At 43.0% G+C, this 21,766-nt stretch overlaps 1 protein-coding gene across 1 annotated transcript; it reads left to right on the top strand.

Annotated features, from left to right (window-relative positions):
• Positions 1–4,506: 4,506 nt before the first annotated feature.
• Positions 4,507–5,588, top strand: LOC121039209 (olfactory receptor 52M1). The gene has a single exon (XM_040489141.1). The coding sequence runs from the start codon at positions 4,507–4,509 to the stop codon at positions 5,458–5,460; it is 954 nt and encodes a 317-aa protein (XP_040345075.1). The 3' UTR covers positions 5,461–5,588.
• The last annotated feature ends 16,178 nt before the right edge of the window (positions 5,589–21,766 follow it).

Genomic DNA, 21,766 nt, shown 5'->3' with positions numbered 1-21,766 from the left:
GTTTTGGTTCAGGTCATGATCTCAAGGTTTGTGGGTTTGAGCCCCACATTGGGTTCTGCCCTAAGAGTTCAGAGCAGGCTTAGGATTCTCTCTCCCTCTCTGTGCCCCACACCCAAAACAAACAAAAAGCAACACCAAGAGATAAACCACTTTCTCAGTTTGGCTTCTCTCCTTTCTGAGGAATGGGAATGGGATGTTAGGTTGGAAAAGTTAGTTTCAGAAAGACATAAAGGAGATGCACTGCTCTACCTCCAAGTCCATGGGATCCATTCCTCAATAATGTGAACCAGAGTGGGGTGGGGGGGGAGGGGGGGGGAGTCCACAGTATATGGTTTAGGGAATAGCCATTGGTTTGTCTTTTCAATTTTTTGGTTTGTATTAAAGTTTAGAGACACTATTATCACCTCCAAATACTTTCAGAATATCAAAACTTCATTAGATATTTACAGCCATGCTGAACTCTAATTACAAGGAGATTCTTCATCCTTTTCCTATAAAAGCTTTTAGGATTTCTATTTCTATTGGTGCCCTTAGAATAGCTACAGACTCCAGGGAGGCCAGATACAACCAGCAAGAGCAGGACTTGGACACCCAAGTAATCATGACTCAATTAGAGAGTCTGTCTGTTCTCCTGAGACCTCTCTGGACCAAGCCTGACATACTAGGGATAGCTATGCTTAAGGTTAGATTTTGTGTTCATTCTTCTGGGACAAAGCCTGTTATTTTCCTTCTCTACTAAGGGAAGTGGGAAGGTTAACAAGTCCAGATAGAATTCCCTCAACCCCTGAACAGAATGCTTATAAGTGCCAGGCCTCAGTGGCATTTGCAGAGCCCTAGGCTCTTGCTGACACTACCCAGCAGAGGTAAGAGCATTGTATAAAAGGGGAATCTAGAAAAGGAACAGAAGTCATCAGGAGGGGTTCCAAGACTATTAGGATGAACAGACTTGGGACCCTTGGGCATTCTACTTCTGACTGTGCTCCTGTGTAAGTCTCCAAGACAAGACTCAGAGGGAAGGAATTCTCTTGGGAGGGGACTTGAAGTGTGGAATCCATACAGAGCTCATGCTTCCTTACAGATTCAAGGAGTCTGAAGAGGCCCTCTAGATTGCTAATGGCAATCCAAAACACTCCAAGACACCTGCCAATGTTTTCAATATGCAATAGGTTATTCTCATTCAACATAGCTAGGCATTGTGTTACCCCAGGGATTATACTAGAGAAGATAGGAATGCTCCTTATTCTTATGAAACTTAGAGGGATCATCCATGTAAGCAGGTAATTCAGAGCACTGTGTATGTATAGTACAAAGACAGGCACTGAGCACAGACAGGGTTGGAGTGATTTAAGGTGACATCTAAGTTATGGAAAGGTGCATATGTAAGGATTGGCTAGGTGAAGAGGAATGCCATCCCAACACCAAGAACATGGGTAATTCTTAGAGGCAAAACATGATATAGTTAGGAAGTAGAAAAATTCAGCCTTGTTGGAAGGTAGTGGGTAGGGTTAAGAATGGTAAAAAATCTGGTTGGTGTTGGCAGATGTATTTGGATAGAGCTCAGGTGGCAGGTTGGCCTGACTCCTTATATCCTCATGGCAACTCTGAGCAGGAGCTTCAGTAGCCTTCCCTTCTGTTCTGTTTGAAGTGTGAAGGCTGTTTGACTAGGGAGACATATGTTAAGGAATGTTAGGATCTTAGGGAAGGATGGGAATGGGGCAGTCAGCAAAGTTAACCAAGACTCAGCCCAGTCCCATTTAACAATGGAAGTGCATCTCTCCAGTCATGGGTACCCTTTTCAGTTTTATGAGGGGTTTCTGGAGATGAATAGGAAGAGGAAAACATGGAGAGGAAACGGTCATTGGGAAAAAGAGCTCTGTATGTTGTCAGGTATAGGGGAGGAAAGAGAAAGGATACAAATAAAATCTGCCTTCTTCAGGGCTTGAGGCCATTCCAGGGGATTGAAGACATTTGGCTGGGCTCTAGTAAGGTCTGATGTAGTACAGGTGTGCTGGATTTCAAGAGAAATCACTTCTGATGTCTAGAAGTCCCTAGTTATACTTAGCTTTGTATGTAACTTGGGCTGTGAGATCTTCCAACAACAGGACTTCTCTGCCCAAACTACGAAGGAAATGATTCCCCAGGTTGTGAGGCAGTATTGATGAGACTCAAATGGCATCAAAAGAAAAAAGACTGCTGAAACCTCTTCACTAAAATAGGAGGGTAACTGCTGAGGGAGGAGGAGCATGGGGATAGAAAACAGATTCATTGACAAGTCCTGTTGATTTTTCCATTCAAGCGTTCTTCCTTTTCTGGAATAAAGATTCTCTATGTGATTACACCTTTGCTTAGTACAGCATCAGATTATTAAAGCCAGTTGATTAGATGCAAGGGTGAAGTAGACAAGTCCCCTCTTAAGTCTAGAAGTCCTGGTAAAGGTCATTTAGCCCTGAATGCCATTCATTTGCCTGTAGAACTAGTTCTGTAAAGTTGTCAACTTTCAGATTACATGTCCTGCTAAGGAAGCAGACAACTTCTCAAAGACAGTACTGAGTGAAGATTGTATAGAATTGGGATCTGGTGTGACCCATCCAAACCAGTGGCCTGGTGAAAGTGGCAGTTGAAGAGATTATCTACAGAGGCCTGGAAAGGGTTAAGGAAACGGACAAGGGGATGGTAAAGCACCAGAACCAACCTTGCACATTATTATCCTACTCAGGCCTGACCACATAAGGGAAGATGCTGTTGCCAGAAAACAGGAGGGGTCACTTTTTAGAGCTGTTGCCTTTGGTAGAAAACCATGGCAAGGCCATATGTGCGTGGCAGGAAGGGAACTGGAGAACATGTTCCTGATCTCCAGTCTCCTTTTCTTACCTCTTTTTGGTGCCTCATATTGGCTGAACTCCTCTAGAAGACAGAAGAGAAGGGAATCTGAGTAATGCAGCCCTATAAACTCCAGCTTATAGGGACCTAGGACAGGGCTTCAGAGGGACAAATGGAAAATAACCAGCACACAGGGTGAAAAAACCAAGACAGGCTCCCCTTGCCTGACTTCACCTAGTCACTTCAATCACAGGCTGGTTCCTATGCTCTTTTTTTTTTTTACCCCAGCCTTAATGATTCAGCCTTTTTACTGCTACTGCCAACACTGTTCCCATTTGTAGTGATATAGGAGAACCTTGAGATGGAGAGGAAACCCAGCTCATCGAGAGGAATTCTGTGGGATCAAGTCATTACTATGGTGGTCATCCTCCCAGTACCACGGCTCCCTAGAGAGGCATTCCAAGGTTTTTTGAACTTTAATATTTCAACACCAAAAATATATCCAATATTCTCAACTGTGAAAAGCTAATGCTTACTGTTAATGTGTCAGCATTGCATTCTTGTTTAATCCTCATGCCTCCTCTAGGCTACAAGTGTTTAACTTTTTTGTCAGTTGAAGTCAATTATATGATATATGATATGATATGTATGTAAACTTGCTTCAGCTCCTACTGCCAGGATCTGAAACCAGATCTGGAAAATTCTAAAGCCCAGACTATTAACTATCTGCTATAGTCAACCCAACAAGGTTCAAGATGTAGGAGACAAAGCTTATATGTTTTTCTCCTTCCTTGACATTCCTCTAAGTATAGATAGGAAACATTCTGGTATAATCCTTTAGACCCTGAAGAAAAACCCACACAAAATTTCTTCTAGGTCTTTTCTCAAAATACAAATATTCCTTTAGCCAGTTGTCCTGAACTCCAAGTAGGACATTTCTTCTTTGGCCAAATACTTGTCCTCTAGGCTTCATGCCACTCAGAGCTGAATGGGTCTTCTTCCCTAATGGGGAGAATGCTCTGCTTCTGGAGCCTTATCCTCTATTTAGCCTCCATAAAAGGAGAGGGCCCTTGCAAGGATCTGCCTCCCGGCAGACAAACTGAGTTACATTCAGCAGCTTTTGCTTTTCAGGAATTGCTTTGTTTCTATCCTTCAAGGTCCCTTTTCTTCACCGGTTCCTGTCTTAGTGATTTTTGGCCTGTAGATTAAAGGTTTCAGATCATCCAATAGCAAGTGTTGGCCTGAAGCTTAACCTTTGATTTACCACAGAGCCTAGACAGTCCTGGGGGTCTATCAATGTGTCTTTTCAAGAAGCTCTCATTTTGAGACCTAATAGAATACTGAGAGGTACCGTATAGTTTACCTTTAAAGGACTAAATAGGTACTGGTCTGCCTTAGGTCATTTCAATGATTGATGCAAGAACATTGCTCCTTGGGAGTCCTATTATACAGAGATACTCTTACATTCAAATATGTATTTGGCTTGTGCTTGGCAAATTTTTGTCAGGTAAAATTTTGTGACCGTAATAATATGACACTTACACTAGGATATTGTTCCATGATTTCTTTTAAGTTTATAGCATCTTACCAATGATTCTATTCTTTATTATAGGATTTAATAAAATATTTCTAGAAAAAGTTTCTACCGCATTTTGGGGCATGAGTGAGAAGGTTCATTTATGAATCATGCTCACTTTTCAAAATTCCTGCTCAGTACCCAGCTCCTTCCAGCTTGCCGGCATCCCAGGGCTGGAGTCCCTGCATCTCTGGCTTTCCATCCCCTTTGGCTCCATGTACCTGGTTGCCGTGGTGGGGAACATCACCATTCTGGCTGTGGTAAAGGTGGAGAATAGCCTGCACCAGCCCATGTACTTCTTTCTGTGTATGTTGGCGGTTGTTGACCTGGTTCTATCCACTTCTACTATGCCCAAACTGCTGGGAATCTTCTGGTTTGGTGCTGGTGATATTGGCCTGGATGCCTGCTTGGCCCAAATGTTCCTCATCCACTGCTTTGCCACAGTTGAGTCAGGCATCTTCCTTGCCATGGCTTTGGACCGCTACGTAGCCATTTGCAACCCGCTACATCATACCACAGTGCTCACTCATGCTATGGTGGGACGGTTGGGGCTGGCTGCCCTCTTTCGGGGGGTACTCTACATCGGACCTCTGCCTTTGATGATCCGCCTACGGCTGCCCCTTTACAAGGCTCGTGTCATCTCACACTCTTACTGTGAGCACATGGCTGTGGTCACCTTGGCATGTGGTGACAGCAGGGTCAACAATGTCTATGGGCTAAGCATTGGTTTTTTGGTCCTAATCTTGGATTCCATGGCTATTGCTGTCTCTTATGTGATGATTTTCCGGGCCGTGATGGGGCTAGCCACACCTGAAGCCCGACTTAAAACCCTGGGGACATGTGGTTCTCACATCTGTGCCATTCTGATCTTTTATGTTCCTATTGTGGTTTCTTCTCTCATTCACCGATTTGGTCACCAGGTACCTCCTCCAATCCACACTTTACTGGCTAACTTCTACCTCCTCATTCCTCCAATCCTTAATCCCATTGTTTACGCTGTCCGCACCAAGCAGATCCGGGAGCGGCTTCTCCAAATGCTGAAGACAGAAACTAAGTTCAAGTGACCATTACTTCCTTCCCTCTCAAACATATGGAGAAGGTATTTAAATATGGTGGGCAGCTTGCCAAATGGGAGCTTCAAGCTGTCTGAGAGGTTAGGCCCAGTGTTCTCCAGTTTTTGTGATTCCAAAGGAATGTTAAGAATGTACAGCTTTGGGGCGCCTGGGTGGCGCAGTCGGTTAAGCGTCCGACTTCAGCCAGGTCACGATCTCGCAGTCCGTGAGTTCGAGCCCCGCGTCGGGCTCTGGGCTGATGGCTCAGAGCCTGGAGCCTGTTTCTGATTCTGTGTCTCCCTCTCTCTCTGCCCCTCCCCCGTTCATGCTGTCTCTGTCCAAAAAATAAATAAACGTTGAAAAAAATTAAAAAAAAAAAGAATGTACAGCTTTAAGTTCTACTTATGTTTATTTTAATGACTAAAGGGTATTTGAGCTGTAAAGGTGAAATTATGATGACCTCAGTAATACAAATAGTTAGGATATTTATAAGAATTAAGTGCTGAATGAACACTAACTTGTGAGGTAGTTAGTACTGTTCACATTTTACACATTGGAAATAGGATAGAATACCCTTGCTTTATCAGTTGCATGCAGAGCTTCTAAGATGCCTAGATCCAATGCTTTGGAGTTTAGAATGTTATATAATAGGTTCTACTTTTTTCTGTGCCTGCTTCAATTCTAAAAAAAAAAAAAAGAAAATGGAGTCATTTCATTCATGTGGACTTAACAGGAAAAGCAATTTTGATTTAAGCCTCTAAGCCAAGATGCTAAAATTGCTTGTACTAAGCAAGCATGGAGTGTTCTAGAAGAACATGGCCTGTTAAAAAAAGATCAGCTTAATGAAGGGCAGTGGACAAGATGATCAGGTTTCAACATGACCTTCGTACTTCTCCTGCAGACCCATTCCTGTCAAGTAGCCTGAAGCGTGTGAGGGCTCCATGAAGAGGAGAACCTCTACTCCTTGCAGTAGCTCTCCCTGGGTACATCTGTAGGATTCCTCACTACATATGGTCTTTTTGAATTGATCACAAAATAAGGTGAAGTTAGGAGTTCTAGCATTTCTAGGAACATTGACTTTACCTTCCAGATTAAGTATTAGTTCAATATCTAGAAAAGGACTACAGAACACTTTGCTAGTTAAGTAGCTGCTGTTGAAAGTTACTAATGTGATTCTTAACCACAGTTTGTAGGCAGTTACTGTCCCTGCTTTGCACATGAGAAATGGATATTCCCAGAAGTGACAGAAGAATTGCCCAAGGTGACTCAGTTTATAGGAGGTAAAAAAAAAAAAAAAAAAAAAAAAAAAAAGAATTCAGCAGTTAAAAATTTGAGAGAGAGTGAGCATTCATGAGTGAGCATGAGGGGCAGAGGGAGGGGGAGAGAATCTCAAGCTGGCTCCATACTTAGTGCTGAGCCAACAGGGGGATCTAGGCCTGATCCCATGACCCTGATATTATGACCGGAGCCAAAAATCAAGTCCAACACTCGACTGAGCCAGCCAGATGCCACATGGAATTCAGTGGTTTAGAATTCCAAAGCCTCTAGTCCTTATGACCCTCATTTTACTCAGCTGTGGAAAAGATGAAAAGCTCTTTTCCTAAAGGTCTGAATGGTTGCATATTTAATGTCTCTTACACAGCTGACACTATAGTCAGTCCCAACTGTGAATGCATAGATCAGTTTCCCTTCAAAGGGTAGAACTGGATGCAACTCAAAGTTAGATTACAAACCCTTAACTATAACCAGGCAGGAAGATGTTGAGTCTATTGAGCTTTAGGTATACAACAAATGATCACAGACCTTAGTATGAAGGGAAGTAGTCAAGTGCAAATGAAAGATCACTATACAACAACCAGAATAAATGATTTCTGATTCTGACTATTGGGATATCTAGAATGTGTTCATTTAGCGTTCTGATTATATTCACATTTCCCCCAAATCTCTAACTTTTAGCATATTCTATCCCATAGTTCCATCATGGTTTAGCTTTCCTGAACCTTAGGTCTGAGTTTGGGAAGAGTCAAATAGTCTTCATATAAAGGGAAAAACAATCATAAGCAAAGTCCTATTTTGCTTACCCCCACCATGGTTGGGGACCAAGGGAAGGGGTTTGGAATTAATGTCAAGTAGGTGTTCACCGGATCTCAGGGCCCTCTTTGTGGAGGAGTGTGGGAAAAAGGCAAGGACAAGGACATGGCCTGGAGAAAAGGTCTGAAGCTTTAGCATTTAACTACCAGGTTAAAAATTGGAGAGAGGTTAGAAACCTTGTTATTCTCCTTTAGTGCATAGCATTTATATTTTCTTTTCAACTTTTTTTTTTTTTGGGACAGAGAGAGACAGAGCATGAACGGGGGAGGGGCAGAGAGAGAGGGAGACACAGAATCGGAAACAGGCTCCAGGCTCTGAGCCATCAGCCCAGAGCCTGATGCGGGGCTCGAACTCACGGACCGTGAGATCGTGACCTGGCTGAAGTCGGACGCTTAACCGACTGCGCCACCCAGGCGCCCCTAGCATTTATATTTTCTGAGGGAGAATATGCTCAAGGGACTTAGGTATAAACTTGAACCCAATTTATGGCACTCTTCATTTGGAGTTCAGCCTAGCACATGAATTTGCTTTTTGCAGATTAGCTATGGAATATCAATCCCTCAACTCTTATGTATTTTAGTATTGTGAAACCTGGATGTAGCCAAGAGGCATTCGGTTTGCTACCTAAGCAGAAAAGACTAAGGGGTTTTATAGAGCATACAACAAAGCATGGAGATTGTTGTGGCAACCTTCAAATATGCCTCCCCCATCTCCTGTGGTAGGAGTGTGGTTGACTGTCAGCCTTAGCTGTTGCCATCTAAATATCCACCATGTTCCGCTGAGGTCACATTTTCCACAAGCAGCTCCTAGCCAATGACTAGGCATTATAGGGATGGAGGGTAGGCCCATTCCTGCAGGACAGAATACTTGTGACAGGTAACTATGGCTATGGGACTCCTCACTGTACTTCTAAAAGCTTCGGCAAGGCCAATGAAGTCTGAGACCTTTCCTTCCTTAACCTCTTTCAATACTTTACAGAGGTCAGACTGGCATTGTGAGCGGATAGCTTGCCCAGCATTTAGCTCCCTCTGCATTTCTCTCCTAGGCATAGCTTCCAGTAAGTGTAATCCCATCTTGTGGTCTGCTTCTTAGAGGACCAAGAGTGGTCAGAGCAAGCAGAATGTAAAGCGGGCATCTGGCTGGCTCACTAACTGCCTGGCGGAGGAGGACGATGCCACCTTAGTGGGTAGGGCATAGGTAGTCCTTCACACAAGATGGTGACTCAATTGCTAAAGACTTCACTAGTGGGGAACTAAGATATCCCAGTAGGGGGGAAACATTGTTGCAAGTGTGAGGATACAAACATTTGAGAAATGTGGGGGAGGGTACAGTCTATAAAGTCATGGATTTTGTTTTTCTAAATTACACTGATGCCTTGCAGAAGGATGGTAAGATTGAGAGCTATTAACAAGCAGTTAATGGTTATGCATGAGAGCCTGAGCGTCTGCTTACAAAAATATTCTTATCTGCTGCAATAATACAGCTAAGTGACAGGCCAAAGACCGTTGTTAGAGGCATAGAGCACTCAGTGTTTGAATGCTCAGCCAGAGAAGGTCAGGGTTCTATTTTGGAAAACCTGGGATACTAAAACATGGCATGGGAACCTCTGGATGCCTACCTTTGGGTATAGTGGCCCTATAGCTACTCCAAATGCTTGGACTTTGAGGTGACCCACATTTCCTTAGTAAGGGGTAGCTTCTGTGAGGCAACAGGTGTTCCTCTCCAGAGCCATCCTCACCTCTCTTCCTGGCTACTGTGCTGATAACCAGGGTTAAAGGGAGGCAGGGCCCAAGTTCTCAGAATTAGCTAGCACATACTGACATGAGTACCTGTGGGAATGGTTTGGGGAGTATTTGATCAGGAGGAATAGGATGTAAATATGTAATATTAAGACTAGATGAAAAAAAATTCAACCTGGAGGCACTTTCTTGGCATGTGGGATTTATTACCCTTGCGAAGACTCTAGGAGATTGTGCAAACTCCCTGTTAGAGTGGCTCCTTTAAGCCTGAAAACAATGGCTAATGGATGAGAAGCAAAGTGAAAATGCTTAGGTTGTCCTGAAAGGTAAAAATAAAGATGTAGGTAATCATATTGTAACAGATTGTTATGTAATGACAGAAGACCCATCAGAAAATTATGTTCAGTTGAACACAAGACACAACATCCAAAACCATCATAACTGGTGATACAGGCACCAGTACCACTGAGAAGTTCAATGGTGGCTCTCACCAGGTCTGATGACAGCAAAGGTAGTTCTAGTTGTGGGCTCATGAAGATCAGTGGGGATAATGGAGAAATTGAGACCAAATGGAAGCATTTGACCACAAGTCAGAAGGCTGAAATTACTTTAAGAACTGGTAAAGTCAAAGGGGCTTGGCTCCAGGGGATTGTGGAGCTGTTTTAGTGTTTTTGGCCCCAAGGGCTGAAACAGGTGGGTAGCCAGCAAGGCTCTGGCTTACCATCTAGAAAAACAGTACAATGGATAGGAGACTAGGATTGGTCATTGCAATAGTCAATCTCTTGCTCAGTTTCCAGACCTGTACTAATTTTCAAGATCTAGGACTCATTAACCCAAGAGGTACCTGGATCCCTAAGGGGAAGGACTCAAAAAACCTCAGTTCTATACCATGATTCCCTCAACTCTTCTCTAAAGAGAACTATGGTCATTTAGGCAATTTTACACTAGGAAGAGAATACCTAGACACTGAAGACTGATACTGATAAACTGAAAGAACAATCATGGTCCCTCTACTGGAGTTGGGGCTCTGCTCTAGGTAGTAGAATCCAGTCAGTAAGGGGTCTTAGAAAGTCCAGTTCTCAGTATGTCCTGATTTCACGAACTTACCCAGTGGTCACTTATTCAGCCACTTAGTGACTGATTAGAACTATTAGAGTTGGAATAACTACCATATGGCATACCTGGTCTGTGAGGGAAGAGGTAGCACAGTGGGGAAGGCCAGATAGAAGTCCCCAAAATTTCTCTCCAAAGTTAAAAAAAAAAACGCTACTCAGGTCCATGATAGAGAATTTAGCAACCGGGCAGATGTATTGTTTATTCCAGTTTCAAGAGGACTGAGAAGTTTCCATTCACATGGGATAGGCAATAGTACTCAGCTTCCCTCAGGGGCATGTTAACTTTTTTTTTCTTTTTTTTAAAAATTTTTTTTTAATGTTTATTTTTGAGACAGAGAGAGACAGAGCATGAACAGGGGAGGGGAAGAGAGAGAGGGAGACAGAATCTGAAACAGGCTCCAGGCTCTGAGCTGTCAGCACAGAGCCCGACACGGGGCTTGAACTCACGGACCGTGAGATCATGACCTAAGCCGAAGTCAGACGCTTAACCAACCGAGCCACCCAGGCGCCTATGTTAACTCTTTTTATACCATAATATAATCCTAAAAGGACTAGACCTCCCACAGAATATCACAATGATCTACCAGTGACAGGCTGATTGGGCAAAATACACAAGAAGTGGACTGTGAAAGCCTCAGACACATATGCTCCAGAGGAAGAGACAAATACTGAGAATAGTCAGTAGCCTAGCATTTCAGTGAAGGTTTCCAGGGGTCCAATGGTAAAGAAGTGTTTCTAAAGTGAAGATATTCATCTTGCAAATTCTATACAAGGAGAAAACAATGCATGGTAGGCTACATTTGATTCTGGAGATAATGTATTCCTCACTTAGGAATTCTGTACCAGAGGACATAGAAGGCTTCCAGCTTTGAGTGGGCCCAGAGCAGGCAAAGGCTCTATCGCAGGTTCAGGCTGTGGTGCCAAACATCACTGCCACATAGGTCATAGGAACTAGTACACTCAAGTGTTAGAGGTATCAGTAATGAGGAAAGAAACAGCATGTAGCTTATGGAATTGTTATTATACATGCCCTAGTATTTAAGTTAGGCTGTGTCACTTACAGCAGTAACTTGATAACTCCTGGCATTTTGTTAGACCCTGGTAGAGACAGAACATTTGGCCACGGGACAAGTGATCACGCATCCAGAACTGCCCATTAGGAGTTGGATGTATCAGACCTAAGTCAAAATTAGACAGGTCCAGCAGCAGTGAGAGATGGAAATGGTTCATCCACGATCAAATCTAGGAAGATCAGAGGGCAGAAGCATGAGCAGGAATTCCAGAGTCAGGTCATCCAGAGCATTTGCAGTAGTTCTTCTTCTGCAGATCACATCAATGGCCACATGAAGCGGTCTCTTACACCAACAGGAAGAAAAAGCCAGAGATTGGTTTATGTTTTATGGGTTGGGAAGTCATGACCTAAAATGGATGGCAGATGCATTATAGTTACATACAGAGGTGGCCTTGAGACTTTGAAAGAGTCTCCTCTTTCGAAGTTTCCTAGTTGGCAGAATTTCAAGTGGTACAACTGGTCATTCATGTTCTGTGAAAAGTAAAGTGGTCCAAGAGTCATCTCTAAGTCCTTGGGCAGGGGCCTACAAAGTAAGCGACAGGAGATTTAAGGTAAAGAGGTCTGAGAGAAGGATGGGGGTTGGGTTCAAGTTGAGGAGTTTTGTATCTGTATAAAGCGTACACCAGAAAAGGCTCTGAACTAAGCCACTGAGGCAATTCTGCTGGTTGACATTCAGTGGTCATCTCAGAACTGGTGTGATGGGTTATTAGAGTAGCAGCAGTGACAGCAAAGGAGACTGTGAGCTCAACCATGTAGATTCCTACTGAGCATGGAGTTCAATGCTGAAACCTAGACATAATACTATTATTCGAGGAGGCCCCTTGGTAAGTCAACTACTTTGAAGGTCTGTACTGCCAGTGATATGTACTTAAGCTGGGTGTGGATTTTCCTTTCTTGTCTACGAAAGGCTCGGCCAGCACTACTTTGAAGGCTTCCTGAATGACTTATGGGAAAGAGATCCCACATTACACAGTAACAGAGGAGTAGACATTCTTCACCATAGGATATGCAGCATAGGGATCATGACTGTGGGATTCACTGGAAGCATTAACATTATTTCACTAACCAGAAGCAGTTAGACTCAATTCTGGGGCAGTCTTCTAAAAACACAGCTGAGAAGGCAGCTCAGAGGCAGCACTCCACACAAAAAAGTGGCCATCCTTTAGGATGCTGTATTTGCATTAAATTAGATCTCTATCTGGTGCTTGGTCCCCAATAGGATACAGGAGTCCAGGGACAAAGAGGTAGAATCAGGAATACGTTACAGTCTCAATCATCCACTAGGGGACTTTTGCTTCCTATCCCAGGAAATACGGTCTCTGAATGGTTGGAAGTCCTGATCCTCAAAGGATACAACAAGGGTTCTGTTGAACTACAAATTATAGCTGCCCTCAGGCTACTTAGGACTCCAGTGCTTAGGGACCAACAGGTAAGAGTTACTATCCTGGCAGGAGTAACTGACCTAATTGAAGAGGCAGTTGATTTTACACAATGGATATGGGGGAGTTTGTAAATGAGAAGCCAGGTGATCTAGTTAGGCATTTTCTAGTGCCCATGCCCCATTATAAGCATGAGTGTACATGTGAAACAATCCCCAAATAGGAGTATGATTACCAAGGGTTCAACCTCCTCAGGAATGAAGAATTGGGTTGCTTCATCAGGTAGGCCACCAAGATTTAAAGTGGTGATAGCTAGAAGATTCCTCAAGATTCAAGATTCCTTGAGGGTGAGAGGAATTCCAAATAGACAGTGGAAGGAAAAGAGTAACAGTTGTGGTTCTGATAGGAGTTCCAGACTGGGGTTGTAGTTCTACTGGCCTTCCTCTTCTAGTTTACCCACAGCAAAAGAGGCCCATGGGAACTATGGGGTTGCTGCTCCCAAAATACGAAGGACACCTGTACCATGCAATAAATTGTGGTGACCATGAAAATATGCTCCTCAGATCTGATTGCAGGAAGCACATGTGACTAAACAGCTTCTACCACACTGCTCAAGTCCATGGCCCTGCCTGGGTTCCACTTCCTGTGGGGTGGCTTCCAACCAGTGAATGAACATAGCACTAATAATGCAGACTTATTCTTGTGAGACAGTGGACTTTCCTTATGGGTGCCTTTGGCTTAAGTACTCCTTGTGGCCTTGTCAAGACTTTTAGAAATGCACTGAAGTCTAAGACCTTCCTTCCCTTCTTACCTCCCTCCTGCACAGAGATCAGACCTGCATTGTAAGCTTATAGTTCTTCCAGCCTCAGGATTCCTTTGTATCTTCCTTCATGGGCATTTCCCACTGAACGAATCTCTGACACATGTAATTCCTTCTTGACATCTGCTCTTCAGAGAACCTATTCTAACACAATTACGGGGAGTGCCGCTGAAAAATGTTCAGTTCATGTTCACAAGTCAGTCCTGTGAGAAGGGCTAATACCGCTTATGGACATGAAGACTTTTATGAAGATGGACTTTCCAAAGACTTCTCAGATGTTTAAAGAATGAAAGCCACGTAGCCATTACAATCCTCAGCACACAGCTCAGCAAGTCTTCTTCCTTACCCTAGAACAGAATTCATGGGGGGAAATTGTAGTATCAATATAAATCTGAAAGACCTAGCGTCAGAAGTATCCTATAGCAATTGAGTTCAAAGTGTAAAGGTAGAGCTGCTCCCTTGATGTTACCATAGGCACTCACGATGAGACTTTATGGGAAGGGAGAGTAGAATAGCTGAAGACTGATCTAGACTAATAGACTGATGTTGTTACAACCCGGTTTCCTCCATTTTTCTCTTTAGCAGTTTAAAATATTTTTGAGAGAGAAAGAGCGAGCGCGAGCGAGCAGGGAAGGGGCAGAGAGAGAGAGAGGGAGACACAGAACCTGAAGTAGGCTCCAGGTTCTGAGCTTCCAGCACAGAGCCAGATGTGGGGCTCGAACTCAAACTGTGAGATCATGACCTGAGCCGAAGTCGAACGCTTAACAGACAGCGACCCAGGCGCCCCCAGCAGTTTGTTTTTATGTTGAGTCTGGTTATGGGTAGAGAGTCTTTTTAGGTTTCCATTCTAAGCTACTTCTCTCCCCCAATTCTTGGACTCATGAGAATACAAGGGATACATTACCAACCAGTTGGCCTTGTAAGAACAAGACTTCTGAACATCTCTGGGTTCTTAGAGTAAGCAGAAAAATATTTCTGGAGAAACTTCAGCCACTTGGCTGAATGTTGGTTGTGTGGTTGTTAGTATCTCTTATGTGGAGGTCCTATTCTCTATCTGTTCCCTCAGGCTGTCCTCCCCTCAAGCTTTCTTCTAAGTCCACTCTTGGACTGGTTACCTGAAGGGACAGTCTCAGCCCCAAAGGATTAATATTAAATCCTTTTTTTTTTTTTTTACCCGTCCCTTGTGACAAGTGGTGGGACTTCTGTTTCATATACAATAAAAATGGCTTCTTATTCAGACTACACCTCTATCCATGGAGTGGTATTGAAGGATTTGTGTTAAGGTATTAGGGTGGTTGTAAGTAGATGTATACACAGGTGAAAATATTTTCTAAGTTCTGTAATACAGTATCACACCCAAGTACCTCCAACATAAAGTCCTAGGCAGGCCTATTAGAATCACAAGGATAATCGTGAAAACTATTAAAGATTGAGCCCTGAGAATCTTTAATAGTCGTTTTGGGTGGGAGACCTATGGTTCTCTGAGATTAAGATGGTTGACAAGTATAACTGCTGCCTTCCTTCCCCAAGATCAGTCTCAAAAGGTACCCTATATATAGGAAACTATAATAGAAATTCACACCCTGGGGAAGGTTGCAATGGGAATGGACTAGAAAGTTTGTGGGGGTAGTAGCATTGGCCCGAGACAAAAGACAGACACCCAAGCACTACTATGGGACAATGCAATAGATAATAGACTATAAGAGCTTGGGTCTTGTTCCTCCCCTGCATTGCGTTGGAATAATCGGTGCCTAGTTAACACTTGTGTGGACTCCTTTGTCCTTAAAAGTCAAGTCACAGCTGCAGAGGAGCTCTGTGTAGGTGGCTTCATGGAGAAATAGGTAGGGTACAATTAACTTTAAGTAACAGCATCCCCGCCCTCAGACATTCTCAAAACTGACAAGTTACCCAGGAGATTTCTCCTTTTAAACCCTTTCCATAGAGAACATGAAGTTTTAATTTTGGGGAGGAATGGAAAGATTTACTATCTATATTTGGTGCCTTGGGTTCTTCGTTTTAGGATTAGTATACCTGCTCATTGGTGCTGGGAATCTGCAGTGCCATTTGCGTTGTCCAATAGTCAATACTTCTAGAGAAGTCAACTCACAGGCCAGAAAATGTTTGAGAAACAACTATTCCAGAAGGCAAACAACCCGCTAATTTAAAGTCCACCAGAAGCAGATTAGAACAGATCAACCACTTCTAGAAGTGGTCCCACATTTGGATTAGTACGCTCATAAGACAAAAACAGATTTTACCTGGCATAAAGTTGACTTTATAGATGTAGATGGGACAGGAAACAGCAGCTCACCATCCTCAGTCTCCCTGGGAAGTTCCTCCATCTGCAGCTTCTTGGACCCCTCATCCCTATAGCAGTGTGAAGGGTTGTTAAGGATGATGCTAAAAAGGTTTTATTTTGCCTTGGTATAGATCATGGCATTGGATTCCTATGGAAGTCTTGTTACTTCAGTTACACAGGCCCAAGACCTGTGTCCCAGACCCTCAAGTCCAGGTATAGTCTCACAGACCAGCAGACTCAGTAAACAAGACAATCAGTTCTTTGTAAGCAGTCTCTTAACTCATTAAGATAATGAGACAGGCCTTTCAGTAAGTTAAGTCTAGCTGGAAAAAAAATCAGATGGAAGATAACTGGATGCCTACCTTATTCCATATACAAAAATAAACTCCAGGTTTATTAAAGACTTAGATGTGAAAGTAACTTTAATTCTTAGTAGTGATATATGATTAAGTTTTAGGTCTTAGGACAGACGAAGTTTTAAAAACAAAGATTACTTCAAGAAAGTTAGGATGTTTGACTAAATTAGCAGGAAGTGCCTTAAATTGGGAGGTTACAGATGGGAAGACTCCTGATATATACAGAGGACTTATAAAAAGAACTACCAAGAAGAATTGCAAACCAAAAGAGGATGGACAAGATTATCAGTCTCAAAGTTGAAGGCCACATCTTTTAGGGCAACCCAATGACTAAGCAGGGGGCGGGGAAACAGTGGTGAATGTGGTCCAATTTAGGACAAAACTGAAAGGTCACTGTAGAAACAGCTCCTGGAGGAGTTGGTCAAAGCTACAGTTCGATTTTCATCCTAGCTTTTTGCCCCTGACAACTTTTCACTTCCCTCCATGCAACACGCCTTAAATATTCAACACTAACATTTGGTATTTGGAGAGGTTCAAGGAAATATATACTAAGAAGGTAACATGTTAGAATTCCAACATTTGGTAACATCGGGTAATGAAACCTTATCCCTGTTGTAGGTGAATCACAGATAGCCCCTGGTAGCAGTCTGATCATTAAGACTTACTGATGTATTGGGAGGATATACTTGCTAAAAGTAATAGATTGACATAGGAGGCACTTGTGAAAGGTGTTCTATTAATTCATGTGTTCCATATCAAGCTAGGATGAAGACAACAGCAGAGCTATTCTATCTGTAGAAGAATCAAGATCAGGAGGTTAATGGCAGTTTACTTAATCAGTATTCATAATCCTTTGCCCTGTGTTTAAACTTGAAACACAGTTGATTGTCTTCTCTCCTGGGAGGGAAAAATTCAGAACTTTTAGGAAGAGTGCAGGGTAATGACTCTACCAGTTCTTTCTCCCAAAGGGACCGACAGCCATTTATTCAGATACTTGCCACTGTAAAAAGGAGAACTATTTGAGAATGTTTGACACAAGTCCTAAGTAACCCTCATACCCAGAAACCCAAAGATTATGGCCCCCCAGTCAGGACAGGGAAGCATAGGAGAACTAGGTAACAAGTGGATTCCTGGCCAATAGCCAGCTTACAGAGGGTCCTCTGATTCTGGGATGCATCTTATGATCATTCACCTTACCTGAATGTATAGTCAGAATGGATATATGTATGTATTCATGAGTTTGGCCTAGGAATCAAGAGGTATAGTAGAGAAATCTGAAGCAAGGCCTTTGGAACTTTCCTCTTTTTCTGAATGGGACAGTAAATGAAGATACTGTGTACTTGAAGGGATGCAAGAACATAGTGATGCTTTAAAAGGACCTAAAGCATGGGGCCACCTGGGTGGCTCAGTCAGTTGAGCAGGTCACATTCTTGCAGTTTGTGAGTTTGAGCCCCACATGGATTTGCTGCTGTAAGTGAGGAACTTGCTTCAGATCTTGTCCCACCTGAGCCTCCCCTGCTTGTGCTCTCAAAAATAAACAGGACATTAAAAAAAAAAAAAGCAACCTGAAGTTCTGCTGAGGTGGAAGTCCCCATCACATCCCCATTTAATGCACAGTATGGCACCTGAAACAGCTAGCTCCTGGAGAATACTCCAAATGCATGTACTAGCCCCAACTAAGTGGTGTTGCCAGATGTGTTCTCTGCTAGAGCACATTAACACAGTCATGTACATGGCACACCACCATCGGTTTGGTGGATCCTTTTCTACAGGACAGGAGCTCAGATACAGTTTGCATTCACCTGAAATGAACACTGGACACATTTGTAGTTTTGCCATAATATAGCTGAGATACCTGGAGCTGTGCTCTAAGATTCTTTGATGATGAAAGTGTTCTATAATCGGTATTCAGTTTAGTAGCCACTAACCACACATGGCTATTAAGCATTTGAAATGTAACTTGTTGGAGGCCTTAGGGTTACACACACACACACACACACACACACACACACACACACACACACACTTCAGAGCATGGGAAATAAACACTAAGAAAATATCTAAGTGATTCATAGATCTATTTGGTCTTTCAGGCCAAAGCTGGATGGCTGCTGCACTATCATCCCACGCCAAGAGTAACCTTGAACAGTGGAGAGGGGTACATCCTCCCAATAGGTATAGCTTCTGTCAGTACTCCTCGTTCTCCATTTTATATAAAAAGGGTTTTCATTTTGAGGTTTAAATACATAGGTGTATATACTAATGAGAAGTGGCAAATGGATTGACTGCTGGTCAGGCCTAGAAGGAGAAAAACTGAGGACAAGTTGGTGTAGAGTAGAGATCTGTGGATGGGCATATGGGAGTAAGCTGAAGTATCTTTATAGAGAGTGCTAACATCCATCAGAAACCATCTACCAGAAGAACGTGCTAGTCCAATAGATACAATGGGAAGATCCTGCAAAGTTAGTTTTGAGACTGGCACCTCATTCTACACCACTGTAGGCCAGAAGAACTATGATGCCAGAAGTGTTAAGATGGTTGCCAATTACCACATTAGACCTAAGGCCATGTTAAAAGTCCAAGACATTGCTATGGTGTCTCCAAAGTTTGAGTCACAGAAGTCTGTAGAAGATCCAGAAACCACAGGGGTGATAGCTTCTGTATCAATATGAAAAAATCACAGCCTAATATATACAGTTGCTATGTTAACCAGAAAAAGCATTTCACAAAGTTTAACACTAAAAAAAAAAATCCTCAAAGTGGTTTTAGAGGGAACATACCTCTAACATAATAAAGGCTGTATAGGAAAAATGCACAGCTGACATTTTATTCAATGGTGTAAAAGAGCTTTTCCTCTAAGATCTGGAAGACCAGAAGTCCACTCTTACATTCATTCAACATAGTACTTTCTCCAGTAAGGACAAGTTTGGTGGGTAGGCAAGTAGAAGAATACTCCATTTTCTGAGACATAAGTTTAGCTACTTACATTTTCTTAAATATGATAGACCGCTTAAGTTTATGCCTTTTAGTCACCCGGTATATATTATCCGAATACTGAGTTTGTTCTTTGGTTTCCAGCCCTTGATCCTCCTTCGGCCTTGTAGATTGACTTAAAGGAACCAAGTTCAAGCACCCAAAATGGGGAGGAGTATTCCTTCCTCTGTCAAGGAGATTTAGCCAACAGAGGCTTCCACATTAGGGACACACTGCCCCTGAAGTAGTTCAGCCCAAGACTGACAGGATGTAGCTAGTATCTCCTGTACTCTGGTACTCCAAGGTAGAAAAAGATTAGGATTTCTACAGCATCTTTGTCACAGGTAAAGGCATAGGAAGTGATGGAATTGGGGTTGAATGATAAACATTGCCTGGAGACAGATGACCACATTACTGCTAGAGACAACTAGGCATCTTCCGGAAGATTCTGGGATTTATGAACTTTAGGAGATTGAGACAAACCATAAGGATGTAAATGTAATTTTATAATCCTAAGTTAGGATACAGGACAGCACTTGTTAGACTAGGAAATTTCTGGGGACAAACCTAGGATAATCATGAAATATAGTCAGTATGTATTAAGTGTTTTGATAAGTTCATGGGGGATTGGAGCTAAAATATAAGGAGAGAAATTGCCCTTAGCTTCCAGGGCAAGGGAGTCTGGAGGAAAAGGAAAAGGATTTCATAGGGTCAGAATCCCTGCTTCTTCAAACCTTAGACTGAATAGGCAGCTATACCCTCTGAGGGCTTTGAGTCCCAGATGAAAGTAAGAGCCTATAAACCAATACAGGTGTTGTAGGGATTGGCAGATGGAATACTTTTTGCTAACAGCTTAGTTTTGATCACCAGACCAGGATTGCATTTTCAGTCTACCCATTAAAAAAAAAAGTTTCATGTGATCTAGAAGTAAATAGGAAGGTATGGGACTCAGTTTCTAGAGCTATGCACAGGTAGGAAGTATTAGGTTAGTTGCTCCAAGTTTATGGATTTGAGAGGCTTTTAGGAACAAAGGGATCAAACCTCACCAGCCTGAATATGAAAAGTAACAATGATTGGGGTTTAGGAAGTAGTTGTAAGTCAGGTCAGAAAAAGCAGTATGCTATTACCCAGCTGCTCTCCTCCAGAGAGGACTATAACAGAGTTACAGTTGGTAATAGGTTCAATAAAGGCAGAGCTTTGGACTGCAGGAGAGGAGAAAACCCCTGTTCCCTGTATTCTTCCTTCCATGAGGGTTTTGGTATTGTTTCCCCAGAAGTGAACGTTTTAGTCCTTCTTGGACTTATTCCTTCCCAGGAGGAAAAGGTTTGATTGTATATTAAAGCTGACACTCTACTTTGATCTAGTGGCTTGTGCCTGTTCAGTTGTTAATGACATCCTCAGGAATGGGAAGTTGTTTTTGGTTTTGAGAGGGCCGATACTATTCCCACCTTAGAGAAACAAGTTACTGTTTTTGCAGCATTAATGAAGTCTGCTCAACTACTGGACTTCAGGTGTTCCTTTTAGGTTATGGAGCGCAGTGAGCTTGGAGTCGCAACGAGAAGCTGCTTTTCTCATTGCCACGTACCAGGAATCACAGGATCCCAAGATTCCTAATCAAGGGCCATCACAGCCTGACACAGAAGACCTCATTTGAGTTACACTGGATCCAGATCAACTTGCCAAAGGAAGGTAACTGCAAAGGAGGACAGTCTAACCCTGCTTGGTTGATGGTCTTATTAGTAAGTGTTAAGAGGCATTTGTGAGCTGATGTATTTAGTGATGGATCTTTGTCCTGGAATTTGAGTCTCATGACTGAGGTCAACCCTCAAACTTTTTTTTAAGTAGCAGCACTCCATCAGGGGAGAAGGGCAGAGGGAGAGAATCTTAAGCAGGCTTCACGCTCAGAATGGAGCCCAATGCTGGGCTTGATCCCATGACCCTGGGGATCATGACCGAAGCTGAAATCAGGAGTCCGATGCTCAACCAACCGAGTCACCCAGGAAGACAACTTCTCTTGAATTCCAAGGAAAAATACTTGGGATATCTTGTTGCTAGAGGAGAACCCAGATGTGAAGGCTGAGAGCCAATTTGGGTGCGTAATTCCTTAACCATTTTTTTCCTGGTCCAATTCACTTTAAATTTTAGTTAATGAGTTCAGTGTAGTTCTATAAGCTGGTCTGATTTTCCTGCTAAGTGGACTGTAGGACTGAGTTGCTTCCTGAGTGGAGAAAAACCTTGGGAACATAGGATTTTAAGCCTCCACTACTGTACCAAACTCCAGACTGCATAGCACAGCCCTTTCTCCAAGGGACAGTAGTTGAATCTCAGACCTTCCTGGACTGGAGTCCCAGCTAGAACTGTGTGCTGCCCAGGCTACCACAAACATGGCATAATCCTTGACCTGCTTCCAATCTGGGAGATCTTTCATTTCTGGTCTTGTGGGGCCTGGCAGGGTTTGGGGGTGGGTGGGAAGC

The sequence above is a fragment of the Herpailurus yagouaroundi genome, unplaced genomic scaffold (assembly GCF_014898765.1).
Source record: "Herpailurus yagouaroundi ecotype Mexico unplaced genomic scaffold, PumYag 180, whole genome shotgun sequence".
Classification (NCBI taxonomy): Eukaryota; Metazoa; Chordata; class Mammalia; order Carnivora; family Felidae; genus Herpailurus; species Herpailurus yagouaroundi.
The sequence above is the reverse complement of the archived record's forward strand: the minus strand, read 5'-3'. Positions and strand labels throughout refer to the sequence as shown.